Here is a 20014-nt window from a genome sequence, read left to right as displayed (position 1 = left end):
ATAAAGAAAATCTCCTTGCCTGTTATCTATTTCACTAGCTTAAAAAGTAACCAGATAGTGGGCAGTCAGGCTGCAAGTCACTTACAAGGATTGTTTTACCACCGAGGTCTCTGGGACATGATTTAACTGTTGAATTTCCATTAATAACCTTAGAACTGGAGGAAATCTGAGGGGCTAATCAAAATCAATGTGCTTTGGCAACATGTTTACAAGATTTTGAAAACGACTGTTAAGCCTTTTGTAATTTATTTCATGTGAGTAAGTGTTTTGCTCCACATGTGTACCTGGTGCCTGTGGAGGTCACAACAGGGTGTAGGGTCCCTGGAAGTGGAGCTATAGATGGTTGTGAGCCACCATGTGGGTGTCGAGAATTGAACCTGGGTTTCTGGAAGAGGAGTCAGTGTTCTTAACCTCTGAGTCATCTCTCCAGCCTGACTATAAATCTTAATCACTTGTCATTCCTCAAAGGTGGAGGCCCACTGAAACAGAATCAGTGCAGAGAACACCAGGAAGTGATGGTTGGTTACTGTATTGGAAGCCAGAAAGGAAGAAAGGAAGCTGCATGTTTCCAGCACCTTCTACATACTCACTGCTGTTCTTGGGCTCTAGAAAATGTTTTTCATGGCAGATGTTTCTCATTATCCTTGTGTGACTGATGAAAAGACACCAAAGCTTGGCATGAAGTGACTAATTAAAAGTCACAAGTTGGAGTGGGCTCTGAAGCCAGTTGTGTCTGTTCCCTCCAACACAATATGTAAAATTAACACAAAGATCTCTGTTTAATCTCAGTGTAGGGACACTTTTTTTTTCAAACTACTAAACATACCCAATAAATGATACCAAAATTGAGTTTGGTAATACAGAAATATTATTGTCACTGAATTTATTTTAATTGTTACAAACATTTTATCTGTGACACATTCCTTATATACTCTAACTCCAAGTGAGTTTTAGAATTCATGTTTTACCAACTGCCAGGTACTAAGCTTAATTATCTTTGTAAAAGTGTGGGTTGATCCATTCAGTGAACTTGAGTCCTATCTGTGACTCATAGAGGTAGCAGACAGGTCACTACATCTCAGTCCTCATCCATAGAGATACTCACTAACCTCTAAAGCTCCAAAACAGTTATTCAAATGCTCGCCACAGTGCTTTCATTCAGTAAGGAATATTTATTAAGAAGGTATATTAACATGCTTGATAGAAAGAAAAATGAACACATGCCCTTCAGTAAACTGCAATGAAGAAAACAACATGAACAGAACTGCTTTTTTAAAAATAGTTTACAGACACAGCATAGCTCAATAATCAGAATATTGTTAGCTTTGCTAATAATTTTATAACCTCTCTCCTGAACTCTAGATTTAAATAATTTTAAAGTAAATTTTGGCAATGTAAAGTTCACAGTATAAAATCTGAGGTCTAACTAGAAATGAGATAGACTTTTCCAGGCCTTTGAGAGTAGAAATGTGATGGCACATTTGCACCTCCAGATTATGCCTATATCACCTTTTTTCAAGAGATCAAATGCTTTCCATTATTACACAAGGATTAGTATTCAAATACCAATTTTTAGGACACAGTTACTCTTGGATAGTTATTATAAGGTATGTACCACCAATAATTTAAGTCTTCCATAGTCCTTATGTCTGATAACTATTCTATATATTTTGATATTATCTGTGGTGAAATAAAATCACCTAAAATAGCAATAATGACAACTGCTGCCTGATGAACACTTAGTATATGCTTAGGCACTGAGCTAAGCACATCACATATAACTTAATGTTCATGATAACTCAAGAGGCAAGTTAGCTTCATATAAACAAAACAGACTTACAGAAAGGCTATGAAGCAATAGCCAGTTTCAAATAACCGTTAGGCTGAAGGGCCAGAAATCTAAGGCAATCTGTCCTACTGTGATCCCAAAGTCACACTAATTAGTCTCATTCTGTGCCCATTCTTGAGAGCTCTGATCTACTGTGATAAATGCTAGTTTAATAACTATATCTCCTATACATTTATGAAAGTATGCATTTTAAGATAAAAAGCAAGATCAATTCAGGTAAAACAATGCTCCTGTCCCAGCTTATTTAAATACTTTTTATTTACATGTCTTTCTACCATTGTTATTCTAATAAAATTGTAAATGCAAATATACCAGAATACATGCAACACATTCCACAAAGGAACAAAAATGTTCAGTACTACTGAATAAAGAACCTAAGTTATTACATACAAAGTGCTTAAAAAAAAAGATCTTATGAGATATTCAGGCCATATTTATTTTAGTATTTTCCAATAATTGACAAGGAAAGCATAATTTATAAATATCTTAAATCCATTATTTTTTTTTTACTAGGAGTCAAAATTTAGTATTTCACTAATCAAGTGCGATCCAGTGTGTTCTACTTAAAGCAAAGTCACATAGCATCAAAATGAAACCGATGTGCTTCTTGTCGTTTTTCTCTATCGTCTGCTTTCTGAAAGAGAATTTTAGAATAGTTGAAGTGCAAGAAATTACTAAGATTAATTTCTGAAACAAATTTAGTATATAACAGGTATGATTTTATAATGTAATAATATAAAATGTTTTCATAGATTGTCACTATTTTATAATTAAAGATACATTAATTGAATTTAAAAATAAAAAAATGTTCCATACACACTTACATTCTTATCATTTATAATCTACTTGAAAGTGAGAGTGAACATCAGGTGCTAGAAGAACAGAATCACTGTTAACACTGATGTTAGCAAACCAACCTAAACTAATTAATATGATTTTTTTAGTTAACCCATTGATTTAGCAGAAGTTTATTGGCTGTCTTCTCCTAGTAAGAAAGTTAGATTTAAAGAAAAAGTTTTCTATTTTGTTTAAGAATCTAAAGCCTAGAAAGCATAAAAAAGCAAACTATATTAGGATTGACCCTAATTATGTTACTTTTCAGAGACTGTTTTTCACTTGAAATGAGCAACAGTGACACAATTAAGGCTACATTATAGAGAGTAATGGGTCTAGAGCAGTAGGAAGGGAGAAGCTGAAGTCAGAGAGTCCAGCTAGGACCTTTTAAAGAAGGACTGAGTACAGAAGTGACAGGAGGAAGGCAGATGGGTCAGCTACAACGATTCTCAGGAAGGTGAGAATAAGGTGGCTGATTAATACTGAAGATGAGTAAGAAAGGGGAGAGAGAGAGGAAGCTTTAGAATATTGGGTTTTAAAGTAATCTTGGTAGAGATAACTGTAGCAACTGGAAATGGAGAAAGAAACTGAGATAGGTGAAGAAAAAAACATTTTGAGATATATTAGTTGATTTTAGATGAAAAGTTCAAGAAAGTATAGATGGTAGTTGATGTAGAGAAGAAAATAGCAGTTGCCAGCAGAGGTGAAAATCTGGCTAAAAAACTAGAGGAACCAGAGTGGCAGGTGATAGTGTGTACAAGGATAAGCAGTCAGTTTTTAGCCACTGCACCTTAGCTGTTGTAATTCCATGTTTGTATTGTAGTCACATCTCCTGATAAAATGAGGAACTTAATTTCCTTTCACAGGTCAAGAGATACAAAGTATTCTGAAATATGTTACTTTTAGACAAAGTGTGGAGCCATTCTAGAATCTTGAAATTAGTTCAATATATAAGTTTGGTTATTATTACATGAGTGATCTTTCTTCTGAGTGACAAATTAATGAATATTTATTAGAATAATCAAAATGTTTTTCTTTTCATTAAGTTAATAGGACAGCTGAGATAAAATAGTAATTTTAGTTAGAAAACCATGATTTTGGTAGGCATGATAGTCGAAAGAAAAAAGAAAAAAGAAAAAAAACCAAAAAACAAACAAACAAACAAAAAAACCAAACCAAAAACCTACTCCTTTGTGCCAGAGAACCTTTTTTAGGAGCCTACTCGCTATGTGTTTGATAGTACTTTCTTTTCTCTGTGTGGTGCCAGGGATTGAATCTATGACCTCAACCACTGAGTCATATCCCAGCTTTCCAGTTTTGAAGAGCAAAACACTACAATAACAAAGTTTACATTGAAAACAAACCTTTTCCTGCCAATGTAAAATAGCAATTATTGCCAAGATGAAAATGCAGACACCAATGAGGGCTACTGCAGTCAGTAGGACAATGTTACTTGGTGTAAGATACAATTTGGCACTCCAGCTGTAGATAAAAACAGAACAATTAAAATTAAAATTTTAACATAACAACAAGATTAAATTGAGATGAGAAAGCAATGCAGCTTATGAAAGTTCATTTGTTAAACCATATTCACTCATCTAAGAAAAGCAATTAAATTTAGATAATTTAGTTTTCTTAAAACTGAACTAGAATTTTTTTCATGTATGTTTTTGGTGACTAAACCCAAGGCCTCATGTGTGCAGGACCAACATTTTTTTTTTAATTATTTTTTTTTATTATTATTTTTTATCAGTTACATTTTATTAACTCTGTATCCCAGCCGTGTCCCGATCCCTCATTCCCTCCCAGTCCCTCCCTCCCTCCCTCCCTCCCTCATCTCCACCGTGCCCCTTTCCAAGTCCACTGATGGGGGGACCTCCTCCCCATTCATCTGATCCTGTTTTATCAGGTATCTTCAGGACTGGCTGCAAAGCCCTCCTCTGTGGCCTAACAGGACTGCTCCTCCCTTCGGGGGTGGGGAGACCAAAGAGCCAGTCATTGAGTTCCTGTTAGAAATAGTCCTTGTTCCCCTCACTTTGGGAAACCAATTGGTTACTGAGCTACCACAGGCTACATCTGAGCGGAGGTTCTAGGTTATATCCATACATGGTCCTTGGTTGAATGTCAGTCTCAGAAAAGACCCTGTGCCCAGATCAGGACCAACATTTTACACCTTAAGTACATCCACATCTTCCTGAAGTAGAATTGCTGACGAGTTATTTAATATGCATTTATTTTTGAGTTTGATCTTCAGAACTAGTTTATCAATAGTAGTTTAGACAGTCGAAGAAAATTTTGATCTGTTGAATTTGAAACTTTCAACTCTAAAGGGTCACATGTCTGCACATGTACTACAAGAAAAACAATCATATGCCATAGTTTTCTGTGTAAAACCTGTACCATTTCTGTGTTATGTTGGACATTTTAAATGACTACAATAACTTTTATGTTGAGACTTATAAAAGTCACTTTGCCTCGGTTAATGTCACTATATAATGTCATCAGCATAATTAGGTCTTCTCTCTTAAAACACTACACATAACGCAGCACCTATGAACACTGCGAAGCCTAAATTTGGGTATTTTTACTAACTCTGTGGGCAATTATGCACAGGGCTTCTCGTTCTCCCTGGATACAGGAAATGACTGTGTTCTCATTTTAAAAGATTAATAAGGGCAAGATAATTCTAATGAACAGCAAGTAGGTATTGATTTATTTTGACATAATTAAAGTTTATCGATCCATAAGTTAGTCTTTAGACAGTAAATTTCAGAATACACCTCAAACAAAAATCAATTAGGGTTTATATAAATTTGAAAAGGACATTTCTTTGGAAAGAGCAAAAGAAACAAAAAAATGCTCTGATTATGGAAGAAAGCTATGGTAGAACTTTTCAGAAAATCAGAAGAATAAACCTTAAGAAAATGAGTATTTTTAAGTACGTTACAATAGAAAACAGAACTACTGTGTTGTTTTTGAGATAGGGTCTTGCTGTACAGCCCGATGTATCCTTGAGCTTGCTATCATTTTGCCTCAGCCTGCTGGGTACTGAGGTTATAGGTGTGAGCCACTATGTTCAGAATAAAACCAGTTTTTAATAAACCATAAAATTTTTATTCGTCTATTCTGTTTGTGTGTGTGTGCTCATGCTTCCCACACATAGTTGTGCATATGGTGCCTATGGAGGCCAGAAGAGGGAATTCAGATCCCCTGGTTATAAGCCACTGATGTAGGTTCTGGGAACTGAACTTAGGTCCCTGCAAGAGCAGCAATTGCTGTTTATCATGGATCTGTCTCTTCAGCCCCTAAAACTTTCTAGTTTTTTTCCTCTTGAGTTTTTTTAGTTCTATTTTTTAAATTGTTTTAATTTTATTTTATGTACATTAGTGTGAAGGTATCAGATTCCTTGGAGTTGACAGTTTTGGGCTGCCATGTGTGTGCTGGGAATTGAACCTGGGTCCTTTGGAAGAGCAGTCAGTGCTCTTAACCACTGAGCCATCGTCTCCTGCTCTATTTTTTTTAATTGATTTTTTTTTCAAAGATCAAGATATTTGTCATTCAGTGCTTATTGGTGAGTTTTTTTAATACTCTGTCAGAGATATAAATATATGAACATATACACAGAGATATCTTCTTTTAAATAAATCATAATATATATTTATCCATTCTTATTCTCCTTCCCTATCATATACTGTTCTGTGTCCATGGCAGTAAACAAAAATGAGTCATTACAGTACACCTTATTCAGTCCAACATTTTCTATAGTTTTCTGCTCCTCATTCAGATTTGAGTTTGTTCTCAACTTAATGTTTAGAAAGCTACCATATATATATGCAATATTGGATCATAAAAAAATTAAAACAAAACAAAAGGACCAGGTATGATAGTTCCAGGCACTCAGGAGGCTGAAGTGGGAGGATGGCTGGAGCTCTGGAGTTTCAGATCAGCCTAGGCAACATAGTGAGACTCCATTACAGAAAACCTCAATCTAATTCAACTCATGAAATAAATGTTTTTATTAATATTATCTTATACATGCAGTAATGTGTTGGCCAGTTATATAGCAGGGTAAGTAAATCTAGTTTATGACATTTACTAGTTTTGATGGGATAAGTTCTCTTACAGTAACAGACTTTAATGAATAAAGATAGAAAAACGTGGACACAGTGAACTCATGAGATGGCATGCACTGGTCCCAGTGTCCCACTGACTGCAGGCCACGTAAATTTTTAATTAAAAAAAATGAGCTAAGAGAGTAGCTCACGGCTAGAATGCTTGCTTGGCATGCACATCAATTACCTGTACTGGAAAAACAAAACAAAACAACAACAACAACAAAACAACCTAGTATTTACAACTAGTGAAAATTAAACATATACAACGTCTATAAATTACTAATTAAGCTGCCTTTTGCCCTAATAGGAATTAATTTATTCCTTTTGAAACATCAGGGCAAATGTGCTTAATACTTTGAAATTGACTAGGCAAATTAAGTGGGCATTCAGGTGAACAGGGTAGGCAATAAATATGACAGTTTATCAAAATATGCCACCAGATATCTACCAAACAGGGAAGGATTTTACCTTCGAGGGACATTGTGAGGATATGGAATGACAATCAGCTGGGAATTTGGAATGATTGCTGTCCACTCTTGTTTTCTTATAGACTGAAAAGAGAATTTACGAACACATAAAAATCAATATGTATAAAAAACAATTATTAGTTTAAATACGGAAAAAAGGAAAAGCAAACCAAAATCCTCAAGTATTTTGAGAATTTGGAATCCTAGGTAAGGATTATATTCGTGTGTTAAGAATTCATTCACTCAACAAATACTTATTAGACAGTTTTAGCAGGCATTATTCAAAGTGCGACATGTAAATGCTGAGTGGGGCTAAAATTCAAGTCAGGAAATGGACAAACAAATGACACTATTTAAAAGGTATCTCATGTATGTATGTATAAATACAATAATCTTACTTTCATGTAACAGATATTATGCTGTAGTGGTAAAAAATATTAAATATTAACACATACAAGGATAAGAAGCCATGAAGTTTAATGGGAAAGAAGTAGAAAAAATATGTAATATCAAATCATGGTACACTCTAAGATAAGCTTAGATATGTCACGATGAATCAGTTTTTTAAAATTATTTAGATTATTTAAAGGCTATTTTATTACATATCTGAATTCAAATTCAATTGTATTCGAGCTATTGGATTTAAGTGGTTAAGTGGTATTAAAATAGATTGTCGTTTACTTGCCTTCTCTCCAGACGGACGGGGAATACCAACAAAAAGATGGTCCAGGAAATTGGCACTTCGGCCTAAACCGAGTACATTGTAAGGTAGTTGAAGAGCTAAGTGTGCTGACTGGCTGAGCTGTCCAGCTAGATTTATGAAGACAAACAATCCATCAAACACACAAACTAACACCTTTGGAAACACTGCACTCATTAAGTCTTAAAGTCCTAAAATGTTAATTTCAGGTATAAAATGTGAGACAAACATTTAGTTAAATAATATTAATGATTAATGGTTTAAAAAAACTGCTTTGAGATACAATTCCTATACTATAAATAATATACACTTAAAATGTTTAGTGAAATGGTTTCCACAGTCAGGGTGGGTTTTCCTTTGCCACCCAATCTCTCTGGAAATGCCCTCAAAGATAAATCCAGAGTCATCTTCTCCACGTCTCTGGATGTGTCTGGGAGGGTGTTTCTGGAGTGGTTTAAATGAGGAAGACCCCTTAGAATGTGAGCAGCAGTATGGCTGGAGTCCAAGACTGAATAAAAGAAAAAAGGAAAAATGCAAGCAGAGCACCAGCGTTCACTTCTCTCTGCTTCCTAACTGTGGGCACAATGTGTTAGCTGCCTCATGCTCTCCCACCACAGCTGAGAGATGCATTTCTTACCATGAAGTACTGTCTCCTCAGACATCAGCCAAAATAACCCTCAAGTTGCTTCTTTTTTTTGTGATTCTTTTTTTTAATTTATTTATTTTTTATATTAATCACAGGTTATTAACTTTGTATCCCAGCCGCAGCTCCCTCCCTCAATCCCTTCCAATCCCACCCTCCCTCCCTTATCTTCTCCCTGCCCCTTTCCAAGTCCACTAACAGGGGAGGACTTCCTCCCCTTCCATCTGACCCTAGCTTATCAGGTCTCTTCAGGACTGGCTGCAATGTCTTCTTCTGTGGCCTAGCAAGGCTGCACCTCCCTCGTGAGGGTGGTGGTGGTGGAAGAGCTCGCCATTGAGTTCATGTCAGAAATAGTCCCTTTTCCCCTTATTAGAGAACCCATTTGGACACTGAGCTACAATGGGCTATATCCAAGCAGGGGTTCTAGATTATAACCATACATGGTCCTTGGTTGGAGAAACAGTCTCATGAAAGACCCCTGTGCCCTGATATATTTGGTCCTTGTGGAGCTCCTGTCCTCTCCAGGTCTTACTAATTCCCCCTTCTTTCATATGGTTCTCTGCACTCTGCTGAAGGTTTGGTTATGAGTCTTAATATCTGCTTTGATACACTGCTAGATAGAGTCTTTCAGAGGCCGTCTGTGGTAGGCTCCTGTCCTGTTACTTGTTTTCTCCTACATACAATGTCCATCCCATTTGTCTTTCTAAGTGAGGATTGGTCATCTTACCCCGAGTCCTCTTTCTTCTTTAGGTGTATAGATTTCAGTATATTTATCCTATCTTATAGGTGAGTATATACCATGTGTGTCTTTCAGCATGTGACAACACATGCTGGAGAGGTTGTGGAGAAAGGGGAACTCTCCTCCATTGCTGGTGGGAATGCAAACTTGTACAACCACTTTGAAATCAATCTGGCCCTTTCTCAGACAAATAGGAATAGTGATTCCTCAAGATCCAGCTATACCACTCCTAGGCATATATCCAAAAGATGCTCAAGTATACAACAATGACATTTGCTCAACCATGTTTATAGCAGCTTTATTTGTAATAGCCAGAACCTGGAAACAACCCAGATGTCCCTCAGTTGAGGAATGGATACAGAAATTGTGGTATTTTTACACAATGGAATACTACTCATCAATTAAAAACGAGGAAATCATGAAATTTGAAGGCAAATGGTGGGGCCTAGAAATGGTCACCCTGAAGTGAGGTATCTCAAGTTGCTTCTTGTCTGGCATTTTGTCACATCAATGACTAACGCACGCTTTTCCATTCATAGGCTGGGACTAACGTGACGGTGAAATGCTTTCTCTACCTGAAATGTTTTATTATTGATGCTGTTTACTACATTGATACATTTTCTTATATTGACCAGTGCTTGCACTCTTGACATAGCCTACGCAGTCATTCTGTAAAACCTATTATGCTGTTAAATTTGACTTGCTAGTACTTTGTTGAAGATTCAACAGAACCTGGTCTCTAATATTTTTCTTGTGGTATCTTGTGCTGGGCATGACAGTAATGTTGGCTTTATGGAAAATGTTAAGATACTTGAGTAGAAGTGGCACAAATTTTTATTTCAATAGTTGAATTCACGAGTGAAATAATTTGGTACTTGCTTATATCTTTATTGTAAATGTGTCTACTGGGAGGGTGACAGGCAATTTTTTATTACTCATTCAATCTCTTTTTAATTTAATTTTATTAATTACACTTTATTCACTTTGTATCCCCTCATAATCCTCTCCCTCCTCCCCTCCAGATCCCACCCTCCCCTCCCTCTTCTTCACGAATGCCCCTTCCCAAGTCCACTGATAGGGGAGGTTCTCCTCTCTTTCCTTCTGATCTTACTCTATCAGATCTCATCCGAAGTGGCTGCATAGTCATCTTCTGTGGCCTGGTAAGGCTGCTCCCCCTTCAGGGGGAGGTGATCAAAGAGCAGGCCAATCACATTATGTCAGATGCAGTCCCTCTTCCCATTACTATGTAACCCACTTGGACACTAACCTGCCATGGGTTACATCTGTGCATGGGTTCTAGGTTATCTCCATGCCTGGTAGTTGGTTGGAGTATGAGTCTCTGGGAAGACCCCTGTGTTCAAATTTTCTGGTTCTGTTGTTCTCCTTGTGGAATTCCTGTCCTCTCCATATCTTAATATTTCCCACTTCTTACATAAGATTCCATGCACTCTGCCCAACAGTTGGCCATAAGTCTCAGCATCTGCTTTGATAGTCTGCAAGGCAGAGCCTTTCAGAGGCCCTCTGTGGCTGATTCCTAGGTTGTTTCCTGTTTTTCTTCTTCTGATGTCCATCCTCTTTGCCTTTTGCAATGGGGGTTGAGCATTTTAGTCAGGGTCCTCTCTCTTGATTAGTTTCTTTAGATATACAGATTTTAGGGAGGTTTATCCTATGTTATATGTCTATATGAGTGAGTATATACCATGTGTGTCTTTCTGCTTCTGGGACAGCTCACTCAGACTGATCCTTTCCAGGTCCCACCATTTACCTACAAATTTCATGATATCCTTATTTTTCATTGCAGAGTAATACTCCATTGTGTAGATGTACCACAATTTCTGCATCCATTCTTCAGTTGTGGGGCATCTGGGCTGTTTCCAGCTTCTGGCTATTACAAATAAAGCTGCTACAAACATGGTTGAGCAAATGTCCTTATTGTGAACTTGAGCCACTTTTGGGTATATGCCTAGGAGAGGTATGGCTGGATCTTGAGGAAGCGCTATTCCTAGTTGTCTGAGAAAGCGCCAGATTGCTTTCTAGAGTGGTTGTACAAGTTTACATCCCCACCAGCAGTGGAGGAGGGTTCCCCTTTCTCCACAACCTCTCCAGCATGTGTTGTCTTGGCCATTCTAATGGGGGTAAGGTGAAATCTCAGGGTTGTTTTGATTTGCATTTCCCTAATGGCTAGTGATGTTGAGCATTTCTTTAAGTGTTTATCTGCCATTCAATATTCCTCTACAGAGAGTTCTCTGTTTAGCTCTGTTCCCCATTTTTTAATTGGATTACTTGGTTTGCTGCTTTTCAGCTTCTTTAGTTCTTTATATATACTGAATATTAGCCCTCTGTCAGATAAAGGGTTGGTGAAGATTCTTTCCCAATCTGTAGGCAGATTCGAGACAGCTCATTCAAGCAACTTAATGACTCACTTAAAAACCCTAGAAAAAGAAGCAGACACACCAAAATGGAGTAGACGGCTGGAAATAATCAAACTCAGGGCTGAAATCAATTAGAAACAAATAAAACAATTCAAAGAATCAATGAAACCAAGAGCTGGTTCTTTGAGAAAATCAACAAGATAGACAAACCCTTAGCCAAGCTAACTAAAAGGCAGAGAGACACCATCCAAATCAACAAAATCAGAAATGAAAAGGGGGACATAATTACAGACACTGAGGAAATCCAAACAATCATTAGGACTTACTTCAAAAGTGTATATGCCACAAAATTTGAAAACCTAAATGAAATGGACAATTTTCTTGATCCACTTGACTTACCAAAGTTGAATCAGGACCAGGTAGATCAATTAAATAGTCCTATATCCCCCAAGGAAATAGAAGCGGTCATTGAAAGTCTCCCATCCAAAAAAAAAAAAAAAAAAAAGCCCAGGATCAGATGGTTTCAGTGCAGAATTCTACCAGACCTTCAAAGAAGAGCTAACTCTAGTTCTCTTCAAACTATTCCACAAAATAGAAACAGAAGGAACATTACCAAACTCATTCTATGAAACCACAGTCACCTTGGTACCTAAACCTCACAAAGACCCAACAAAGAAAGAGAATTTCAGGCCAATCTCCCTTATGAACATTGATGCAAAAATACTCAACAAAATACTTGCAAACCAAATACAAGAACACATCAAAGATATCATCCACTATGACCAAGTAGACTTCATCCCAGGCATACAGGGGTGGTTCAATATATAGAAATCCATCAATGTGATCCAACATATTAACAAACTGAAAGAAAAAAAACCCCACATGATAATCTCCCTAGATGCTGAAAAAGTATTTGACAAAATCCAACATCCATTCATGTTTAAAGTATTGGAGAGATCAGGGATACAAGGCACATATCTAAACATAGTAAAGGCGATATACAGCAAACCTATAGCCAACATCAAACTGAACGGAGAGAAACTTAAAGCAATCCCATTGAAATCAGGGACAAGACAAGGCGGCCGACTCTCTCCATATCTCTTCAACATAGTTCCTGTGCTAGAGCAATAAGACAGTTGAAGGAGATCAAGGGGATACAAATTGGAAAGGAAGAAGTTAAATTATCACTATTTGCAGATGATATGATAGAATATGTGAGTGACCCCAAAAACTCTACCAGGGAACTCCTATAGCTGATAAACACCTTCAACAAAGTGGCCAGATACAAAATTAACTCAAAAAAATCAGTAGCCCTCCTGTATACAAAAGACAAAAGGGCTGAGAAAGAAATTAGGGAACCAACAACCTTCACAATAGCCACAAATGACATAAAGTACCTTGGTGTAACCCTAACCAAGCAAGTCAAAGACTTTTATGAAAAAAATTTCAAGTCTCTGAAGAAAGAATTAGAAGAAGATATCAGAAGATGGAAAGAGCTCCCATGCTCATGGCTTGGCAGGATTTACATAGTAAAAATGGCCATCTTACCAAAAGCAATCTACAGATTCAATGCAATGCCCATCAAATTACCAACACAATTCTTCACAGACCTTGAAAGAATAATTCTCAACTTCATATAGAATAACAAGAAACCCAGAATTGCTAAAACAATCCTCTACAATAAAAGATCTTCTGGAGGTATCTCCATCCCTGATCTTAAGTTGTACTATAGAGCAACAGTTATAAAAACTGCATGGTACTGGCATAGAAACAGAATGGTGGATCAATGGAACCGAACAGAGGACCCAGAAATAAACCCACACACTTATGGACACCTGATCTTTGACAAAGACGCCAAAACCATACAATGGAAAAAAGATAGCACCTTCAACAAACGGTGCTGGTCTAACTGGATGTCTACAAGTAGAAAAATGCAAATAGATCCATATTTATCACCCTGCACAAAACTAAAGTCTAAGCACAGGCTCTAAGAGCAACAATTAATAAATGGGACCTCATGAAACTGAAAAGCTTCTGTAAAGCAAAGGACACCGTCATCAAATCAATCTCTTAAATTTTTGTATTGTTGAGAATTATCTATTTTTTCTCTTCTTCCTTTTCCTTCTTTTTAAAGAAAAGGTTTTACTATGTAGATCTGGCTGTCCTAGAACTCTCTGTGTTGACCAGTCTGGCCTCAGACTCAGATATCCATCTCCTCAGTTCCTAAATGCTGGGATTAAAGGCAAGTTGTTTGGGACAATGGTCTCACTATGTAGCCCAGGCTGGCCTTTAATTAGCCCAGCTTCCCAAGTATTGGAATTACAGATGTACCTTACCATATCTGATGCTCCTGTTTCTTTCCTTTTCTTCAGTGCATTATCTTCCCATTACCACAATAAACATATTAGATAATCAACTTGAATGACAAAAGTTCACAGTTTTAGAGACCCCAGTTCCAACAGTTGTCTAGCATAACTGCCTTTGGACCTATGCAGAGTCAGTGTATCATACCGGGGTGTGGGGAGCAAAACTATTCACTTTATGCTAGGGAATGGAATGAACTCGAGCAAGAGACCTGGGCACACATTTGGTCCTCTTTGAGGATGTATGTGCCCCACAGTGTCCTCGCACTTCCTGAGCCCACTTCTGAAAAACTCTTAACAGTTCCAAATAGCCTCATTGGGTGGGGATCAAGTCTAACACATGAGCTCCAGAAGACATTCCAGATCTGAACACTGTGGGCATCGTGTATCTCCAGGAATTGTCTAATCTAGCCTGCTGCAGTTTTTAGTAGTACTCCCTAACTGTAATTCTGTAAACTAGGTGGGAAAGTCCATGTTCATTCTGATCTTAGTTCTTTGCTTCTTCCCCTGCTGTTCTTCTGAGACAAGGTCTCACTGATTTGTCCAGGCTGACCTCAAATTCTTGGACTTTATCTGTTTTCTTGAGTAGCAGGGGCTACAGTTGATGGCCCTGGGCCTGTCTGTCTTCTCTGATTTTGCTTGTCCTGTCTAGTTTAATAATGGTCAGCTTTATTGAACTTTTCAAATAGCCAATTTTTAATTCTTGTGATTCCTTTATTTTTTCCTGTGAACCACTCATGCAAAGCAGTGGTTAGAGTTGCTAAATTCTCAGAAAGAACAAATAAAACGTATTATATGAAAAATTTTGTATGGATTTAAAAAATGAGTTTATTTCCACAAAATTTAGTTCAAGATTTCTTTCCCCCATTTTCATTGGTATTAAGAACATCTGGTAATCTTTGCTGAGTGAAGTGACCAAAGGAACCTATGAGCTATGTGTAGCCCCCAAACATAGGCCACCCTTTAATACCTCAGATTGTAACTTGTCATCGATGTTGACACTGTCATCATCATTACCAGTATTCTAAGAGACATTAGAATACAGACTACATGCAAACCAGAGTCACTGAGTTTACTACATACTTGTTCCATTTCAATTACTTAACTTTTCTCTTAGCTTTTGGTCAGGCCAGTAACCATAAAGTTACAGCGCTCTCTACCTCATAGTCTATATTCAGTTGACTAAGGTACAAAATAGGAATCCTTAATTTACCCTATACGTCAATCCAAGAGCTTATTTCTGCTTCCACTGCCTGCATTGTTCAAGTCACCACTCTTGCTGAAATGTTATATCCACTTCTTGCTTTAAGTATTCTTTGCCTTGGAGTGTACTAGTTTGCATTATTTTACACAGAGCATAAGCTATTTCATCTAGTTTACACTCACCACCCACATTTGCCTTTGACTTCAGTTTCATACCTGCCCCCATTAATTGTGCTCCAACACAGAAGTCCCTGTACTGTTTCTTGGAAATTCAAGGAATGCTCATACCTAAGAGGCTTTTTTCTTTGCCTGGAATATTCTTCTGAATATAATTATGTGTCAAATCCCTTTACTTTCTTCAAGTGTTTGTTTAAATGATACTGTCTCAGCACAGTCCAATGTAATTATCCCACATAAAGTGACTCATATCTGCCTTCGTTTGGCAGTCTCCATTCCTCATTTTTTGTTCACTTCTCCTAACACCTGCACACTATTAAGACAACTGCTTCTTAGGCTTATTGCTTACATTCCATTATCAGAATTTCCACAAGAGCATTTTTAGCTTTGATTTCTATATTCTATTGATTTCTATATTCTAATAGTTTAGAGTAGCCGTGGCTTTGTCATTTATGAACATGTAGCTGTTAAGTAAATAAATAAATGTATCGGGACCGAGACTTGTAATATCTTTCAAATAAAAAATATGTAAGTAGAAACAGCATAAAAATAATATTTATGTATATCACATAAATAGAAGTATGTATACTCTACCTAAAGGTAAAGTATTTATGAAAAAATAAGGAGGGAACTAGAAAAATGGATGGATGAGGGTTAAATACATTATGTTTAAAATAGCCACAGGGAATCATATTATTTTTTATTTACCTAAAATTATATGTAATTTCATATATAATTATATGTAATTTTAGGTAAATATAAATGTACATAAATGAAAAGGTGGGGGCCAGAGTGAGTGTAATGAAGATGTGCTGTTTGGGGGCAATAATGCTCCCCACAAGAGCCATAGAGCAAAAGAAACCTTTTGAATTATTGGTCAAGGGAGTCCAATAGATTAAAAAGCAATATAGGTTATCACTGTGCCCTTGGTTGTTTCTCAGATTTTGAAGGTAAGACTGTATTTCTGAAGACACTATGCACTTTGGACAAGGTTTTAGAGGAACTGAGTTGTATTTGAACCCAAAGCCGCCTCTCTGTACATCCTAGTACTGGAAGGTGCTATGCAAACTGCCATGGGTGGAAAGAAATCCATAGTCTGCTCAGCTGTGACACCAATGAACCACAATAATGACCAGCATGGGAAGATATCCCTAAAGAAGTAATAGTGGCACTTGTATTGTCACAGTAACCAATAACTCTCTAATTGGACTTAACGCCCACTCAACAAGAAGGAAATCATGTCTGTAATGTAGATCTGGTCAACTACCCATGGGTAGTAAGGTCATAGTTTTCTTAGAGGAAAACTCACTACTGCCACTTTCTTAAACCAGTGAACACTAACTGACAGACCAACGTAGATGGGGGATATCTCAGGAGGCCATTTTCAGATGAAGAATTACAGGCAATTAATGACTACTGAGAGAAGGAGAATTGGTCTTCCCCAGGGATGAGCCCCCTAACTGGTTATCCAACATCAAGTGTGTAGCCCTAAAAAAACAAACAACAACAACAACAACAACAACAACAAACATATAAATGACATTAAATGGACTTAGAGGTTGCATTTATGTGTTTGTTTCTATTTCTCTACATAGGTAACAATATGTTTTAGTTACTTTTCTATCGTGATAAAACATCATGCCCAAGGAAACTTAGAAAATGTTTCATTGGGCTTATAGTTTCAGAGAGGTAGAGTCCATAATGGCAGAAAAAAGGCATGGTGTTAAGAATAGTTGAAAGCTCACACCTGATCCACAAGCAGAAAATGAGTCTTTTGGAACCCTAAAGCTCACCCCTAGTGACAGAGCTTTTTAAACAAGGCCATACTTCCTAATCCTTCTCAAACAGTTCCACCAACTGCCATGACATGGCTGTTCCACACATCAACCCTCAGCAGCTGTGGTTACCTACACAAGATCAAGTCAGCCAAAATTCTTCATGGGTGAGAGAAGGGCCTCCATGGTCCCACTCCTAATGGAGGAACTATTATTGTCAGCTGGCAGGCCCTGAGGAAGGAAGGATCACTCCTTGAGGAGGACTTGGCCACATGTAGGTTGCCCATGCCTTAGTGGATGACCCAAACCCATGTGCATATGAGCAGCTATAAGTGAACTCAGGAATTCTTTAGTAACAGCAACAACAACAGCAAAAAAAAAAAAAAAAAAAAAAAAAAACAAAAACGGGATAGAAGTTGGGAGGGAAAGTCACTATGGTGAGTTAGGAGTTAGATATCAAAATATATTGTATAACTGTATGAAACAAAATATATTATCTTTAAAAAGCAGGACTCTACCCACAAATAGAAATCAATCATTGAAATAAATTTATCAAGTATATGTATTTGTTTCTAATTTATATAAATCACCTCTAAAATGAAAAATAAGACTTTTGTATATATCATTGTGGACAAGAATGTGCCTCCTCATGGTGAAGGAGACAGCCAGAATAAGAAAGAAAAAATAAGACTTGATTTTAAAACAGAGAACCTTAGGAAGAACTCTGGAAATACACAAAGAGAAATGATACCTCAAAAGAGGAAAGATGAAGTTGGGTAATACAGAGAGGCAGAGAAGCAATCCATACACAGCTTCATGCTGTAGCTCTCTGATAGCACGAGGGGAAGAGAAGCTGTTTCCAAAGGCAGTTTGTTTTCTTCTTGTCTGGTGATACCAGGGACTTAAGTCTTCATGAGTAGGCTGCTCAAGAAGGATTCTCCAGCCAGGCAGTGGTAGCTTTAATCCCAGCACTTGAGAGGCAGAGGCAGGAAGAGCTTTTGTGGGTTTGAGGCCAGTCTGGTCTATAGAGGGAATCCAGGCCAGCCAAGGCTACACAGAGAACCCTTGTTTCAAAAAAACCAAAATCTAAACAAAACAACAAACTCCACACCAAACAAAACAAAAAACTCACAAAACCAAAACAAAACACTCCAATAAAAATCCCTCCTGATAGAGATGTCCAAACCAACATCTGCAGAGGCTGGAAGTGCCAGAAAGAAGCAAGGCAAACAAGACTCCTCTAATTACCAAACTCAGGATACTGATATAGGAAAAAGGCCAGGGGAAGAGTGTAAAAGTTTTCCAGTAAAAATGATCCATGACCTGAAAGAGGAGACAGACAATCATAGTGAACTCATCTTAGCACCAGAAGAGGGAATCGATCAACACGTGACACAATCAGCAAAACATATAGGAGTTAACAATATGGAATAAAAGTTCAGCAAGAAAAATGAGATTTTGGAGAAAACCAAAAACAAATCAAAAGGAAAAAAAATGACATATTAGAAATGAAAATGTCAATGAAGTAAAAAAAGCATAACCAATAGGTATGTCCACAACAAAACCAAAAAAAAAAAAAACAACAACAAAAAAAAGCTCATCAAGCATGGATGACACAGTTGACAAAATACTACATTCAAATACAACATAAACAAACACAAAAGTATTGGGAGTTGTGGATATAGTTCAATGGCAGAGTGCTTTCCCAGCATGCAGAAAGCACTAAATTCAATCTGCGAGCACTATAATAAACTCACGTCAGCAACTCCAGCACTTAGGAAGTGGAGGCAGAAGGATCAGGAGTTCAGGCCACCTCCCTTTGCTGAGTGTGAAGTCAGCACTCAAATAGCAGCAGCAGCAACAACAAAGAAACAAAACAAAACAATGAAAACAAGCATGGCCACAATGTCCAAGGACTCTTGGATCAAGAGTAAGAATATGAGAGGCAGAGCTGAGTACTGACAACACAGAGTATGTATTCAGTGAAATGACAGAAGAAAATTCACTAAATCTAGACAAAGAAATAAATGTTTAGACAGAGGTAAGATCCCAAATATAAATGACCAGAAGAGAATCTGACACTAATAGGAAAAAGTTACAGAAGAAACAATCTAATCAGAGAGACAGCCAACCAAACTAGGAATTAGTAACTATCAATAACTTTAAATTAGATGTTCTCAGTTCACCAATAAAAACACAGTAACTGACAGACTGGATTAAAGAACCAACACAATGCCTTACTGATAAAAATGTCAAAGGACAAGAATCAAAGGAAGGGAATAAATATGTTAAAGGAAGGGAGGCCAGAAACAAGCTGTCCCAATCAAAGCAAAATTAGAAAAATATAAAGACAACCAGTATAAATTATAAAGGAAAGAACAATTCATTACAAAGACATAATTATAGCTATATATGCTCTAAACCAGGGGCCTCTCAGTTTGACAAAATAAACACTAATGGACAGAAAGTGTCAGATACAATTAGAGTGGGTGACTAATTTCTTTCTTATCTGATTTACGTTTGTCACCCACATCCAAAGTAAAATCAGCCAAGAGACCCAGAATTAAGCTACATTATAGCACACACACACACACACACACACACACACACACACACACAAACACACACATTATATGAGACATAGGATACACATTCTCAGCATCCCATCCAACTATCTTTAAAATAAATCATATTGTAGACTATAAACCAAATCTTACCAAAAATGAAAGGCTCAAAATACTCTCATATCTTATCAGTAAATAATGCAAGAAAATCAG

General features: G+C 37.1%; 1 protein-coding gene across 2 annotated transcripts in view; it reads right to left on the bottom strand.

The window, feature by feature from the left end:
* Positions 1–1152: 1152 nt before the first annotated feature.
* Itfg1 (integrin alpha FG-GAP repeat containing 1) overlaps positions 1153–20014 on the bottom strand; it is a 148614-nt gene continuing 129752 nt past the window's right edge. For both annotated transcript variants that reach the window (XR_009594618.1, XM_021644692.2), the window contains 4 exons: positions 7951–8075; positions 7267–7349; positions 4048–4165; positions 1153–2483 (listed from right to left, as the gene is read on the bottom strand). Coding sequence is in view for 1 of the 2 variants with exons in the window: in XM_021644692.2 (XP_021500367.1) it covers positions 2424–2483; positions 4048–4165; positions 7267–7349; positions 7951–8075 (386 nt within the window). In the remaining variant the exon portion in view is untranslated. The remainder of the gene's footprint in view (positions 2484–4047; positions 4166–7266; positions 7350–7950; positions 8076–20014) is intronic.

This window comes from Meriones unguiculatus, chromosome 10 (genome assembly GCF_030254825.1).
Source record: "Meriones unguiculatus strain TT.TT164.6M chromosome 10, Bangor_MerUng_6.1, whole genome shotgun sequence".
Lineage (NCBI taxonomy): Eukaryota > Metazoa > Chordata > Mammalia > Rodentia > Muridae > Meriones > Meriones unguiculatus.
The sequence above is the reverse complement of the archived record's forward strand: the minus strand, read 5'-3'. Positions and strand labels throughout refer to the sequence as shown.